This window comes from Austrofundulus limnaeus, unplaced genomic scaffold, assembly GCF_001266775.1.
Source record: "Austrofundulus limnaeus strain Quisiro unplaced genomic scaffold, Austrofundulus_limnaeus-1.0 Scaffold1544, whole genome shotgun sequence".
NCBI lineage: Eukaryota > Metazoa > Chordata > Actinopteri > Cyprinodontiformes > Rivulidae > Austrofundulus > Austrofundulus limnaeus.
The window spans coordinates 482-3,754 of NW_013953946.1; the positions used below are offsets into that span (position 1 = coordinate 482).

At 37.4% G+C, this 3,273-nt stretch overlaps 1 protein-coding gene across 3 annotated transcripts in view; it reads right to left on the minus strand.

The window, feature by feature from the left end:
• Nucleotides 1-1,325: 1,325 nt before the first annotated feature.
• The window catches only part of LOC106535730 (major facilitator superfamily domain-containing protein 6-A), a 46,156-nt gene continuing 44,208 nt past the window's right edge, over nt 1,326-3,273 (minus strand). The window contains exon 7 of one of the 3 annotated variants that reach the window (XM_014032800.1): nt 1,326-1,755. In XM_014032800.1, the coding sequence (XP_013888254.1) occupies nt 1,690-1,755 (66 nt within the window). In that variant the 3' untranslated portion in view covers nt 1,326-1,689. The remainder of the gene's footprint in view (nt 1,756-3,273) is intronic. The other 2 variants (XM_014032801.1, XM_014032802.1) reach the window with 2 other exon arrangements.

A 3,273-nucleotide genomic window follows, 5' to 3' on the forward strand; every position in this document is an offset into this window, starting at 1 on the left:
ATATGGTAAGTAGAGTTAACGCCCCTAACCGGTCGGATCCCCGAAGCCCCCACCCCCTGCTGCTTCTGTGGTTACATTTGACAATTTTTGGCACAGGAGAATGCAAAGATTCTGTTAATGTAATGATGTAAACTGTCATGGTTTTAGAAAGTTTTCTTGACCCATATGCAAACACTCCAGGAAACAACAAAGTTTTAAGATGTTTATTTTAAATGAAAGTGATCTTGGTCCAACGTGGTCCTGCAGACGCAGGGCAGGGGGGTCAGGAACACTGGTGGAGGATGAAAGGTGATGAGACCAGGAAGGTGTATATAGTAAACACAGAAGAACAGGAGCTAGCTTACTATGAAGATGAAGCAGGTCAGCCAGGGAGAGGCGAGTGGGATCCTAGGGGTTGAGTCMGTGAGCCAAGGAATGATGAGCAGGTTGGAGGGCAGACAGGTTACGTACTTGAGGAGAGAGAGGAATCCTGAGATGGCAGCCGTGGGTGGACGAGTCCAAAAAAGCACAGAGAGATGAAGATGAGCTTTAAGTTTGGAGGACCTCAGAGGAACCGGTCCAAACCATCAATGGAGGTAACCACAAGAATTAACACTCAGGCATCGAAGGGCTGACTGCAGACTCCTCTTATCCTCCTCTTGATGAAGGTAGATGAATTGCAGGTGTGGGACTTGCACACCTGCTGGAGATTCTGCCCTCCTGCAGGCTGTGCTCCAGGAGGACATCTAGTGGATGAATAGTGGAACTGACAAAACTCTTTGATCCCAAAATAAACGGCTGATAATTGCTGTGACTTAGTGGGATTCACAGCAGTCTAATAGTGGGATTCACAGCAGTCTACCAGGGACGAAATCCCATTTTTCGTGCAGTGGCAACTTTGTAGTTTGAATTAACTTGGAGATCCTCTTTGTGGTTCAATTTTTTAAGCTATTTATTTATGACTGATATGAGGCAGACCTCCATGCTTCATGTTGCATTTCAGCCTGAGGAGAACTGGAGGCGGCTCTATTAAACTCTGTACTCTGCAGAGTACCAGATTAAAATTGGTTTGGGACAGAAAACTTTTCAGAAATCTTTTTTAAAAAAAATCAGTGATGTAACATTAAATATTTCTAAATTATAACCCTAACCCTAACCATGAATTAGGTATAAATGAGTTATTTTATGTGATGTTATGTTATTTTTTATGTGACTAGCAAGTCATGTTTAAAATGAAAATCTGAACAAGGTTCCATGAGTGCATCACGTTTCAGGTAAATCAAATTACTTATAAAGAAGAAAGATCCTTTACAGTGTAACAGCAGGAAACATACTAAATACAGACAAGCGGTGCATTAAGATTTATTCACCCTGAGGAATGAACTCCACATATACCTTCACTTCAAAGCCCTGGTGAAAAAAACAAAACAAAACAAAGAAACATTACACCTTTTTCTACATATTTTCTGGACATTCCATTCCATTATTTCCACTATATGACAAATATTATTTTTTACAATAATTTATATAAATAAAGTTTGGAGTAATTCCAAAACAAAAACATATTTTAACACTTGATTTCATCAAGTTTGTCATATCAGTTTTCCTTAGACCCCTGTTCTGATGGAGTTGAGGTGCATTTGTTTGGTATTGGAGTCAGCAGGCGGCAGATGGGCATCATCTGGTAAGGCTTCAGGGGCATGTTGCTCATCACTCTGGTTTCTTGTGTGACATCGACCCGACGTTATATTTAGCCAGCACCGGATTGTTAGAATCCTGGCAACATAAAGACAAAAAATAATAATAATAATGAAAGATTTTGTTGTGGAGGAAATCATTCAAACATCTTAAAGCAACAAATAATAATTATTCTGTTAAGTGAGATGTATTTTAAAAATAAACTTCCTTGATTTTAGATGACATAGACCTAAGGGGTGCAGCAGCAGGCACAAAGGGGAGATTTGGAATAATTGCATGTCAGGCTCTGACACTAGTTTAAAGGCGAAGCTGAGGTTAAGTCTTTTTTTAAATTATTCTTTTTCATGGATAATCTGATAAATAAATAAAATAAATATATTTAATATGTAATATGTATTTTAATGCAAAGAAAAAATAATAAATTTAATAATTGTATGAAACACTGATTTCTGATCAGACATTGCAAAAATTAGCCATCTAAAAATAATTTAAAAATACTAGATTATACTCTGAATCTTTTCAAATTAATAATAATTATCTGCAGATTACGCTTGGTAAGAATTCTTTAAATAAAGAAAACTTTTCAGGTTAACAATATTAATAATCCAACACATTCTGCTCTCGCTTAGAATATTGGTCTCAAAACAAGATCAAAATACGATAAATTAACAAGATCAATTATCATTAGCTGATATAAGATTAGAAGACTTTGTTAGATGAACAGTTTTTGCAGTAAAGTGACTCTTTTACTTAGAAGAATAAATAAGTTCCACTTTAAACCTGGTCAGGACCAGATTAGTTTCAGAGCACTTATTACAAGTGCCTCCCCTCCCATGCAACAGATTTAAGGCTTAATTAATTCAGGTTTACACCAAAATCCCAGCTTAATCCCTTATCCTAGATTTGTGCAATAGGCTCCTGGACAGGTGGCAAATCCATCACACACAGCAAAAACCGGAGTGTTAAAATTTCAGTGTTAAACTTTTCAGAGTTGCCAAATTAACACATCATTGGAAAAATAAAATGATTAAGGACCAGATTTGAACCACTGTTGCCAATTTCCTGCTCAGGATGGGAGACTGAAAGTGAAGATTCAACACAATCTGCTGGTTTCTTTAGATTTATCCTATCTTGACAATCTACTTGTATTTGCACCATCAGAGGATGAGGCTTTGTCAAGACTGTAAATAGTTTTCCAGAGGTTATGAGAGAACAACCTTAAATTAGCTCCTAAAAAGTGCCATCTGATGTGGAAGCAAGTCAGTTTTCTGGAACATGTCATTGATGGCAACTGTGGACCCGGAAAAAGTAGAGGTGATTACCAGGATGTCAACTTCAGACCACATGGAAGAGGGTAGTCGTCCACCATCCGTTAAAAAGATCAATTCTTTCCTCGGCATGGTGTTCTATCAACATTTTATCCTAAACTGCTCTTCCATAGCGAAACCTTTGTTTGCACTTAAAGCAGGACAAAAGAGGCGAGGGCAGACAGCTTAAAGAGTAACTTACCCCAAAATTAACTTTTTTTAGCTGATAAACTGTCTAGAATGTGTCTAAAATGTTATATAGTACTGTTTTTTAGACACATTCTAGACA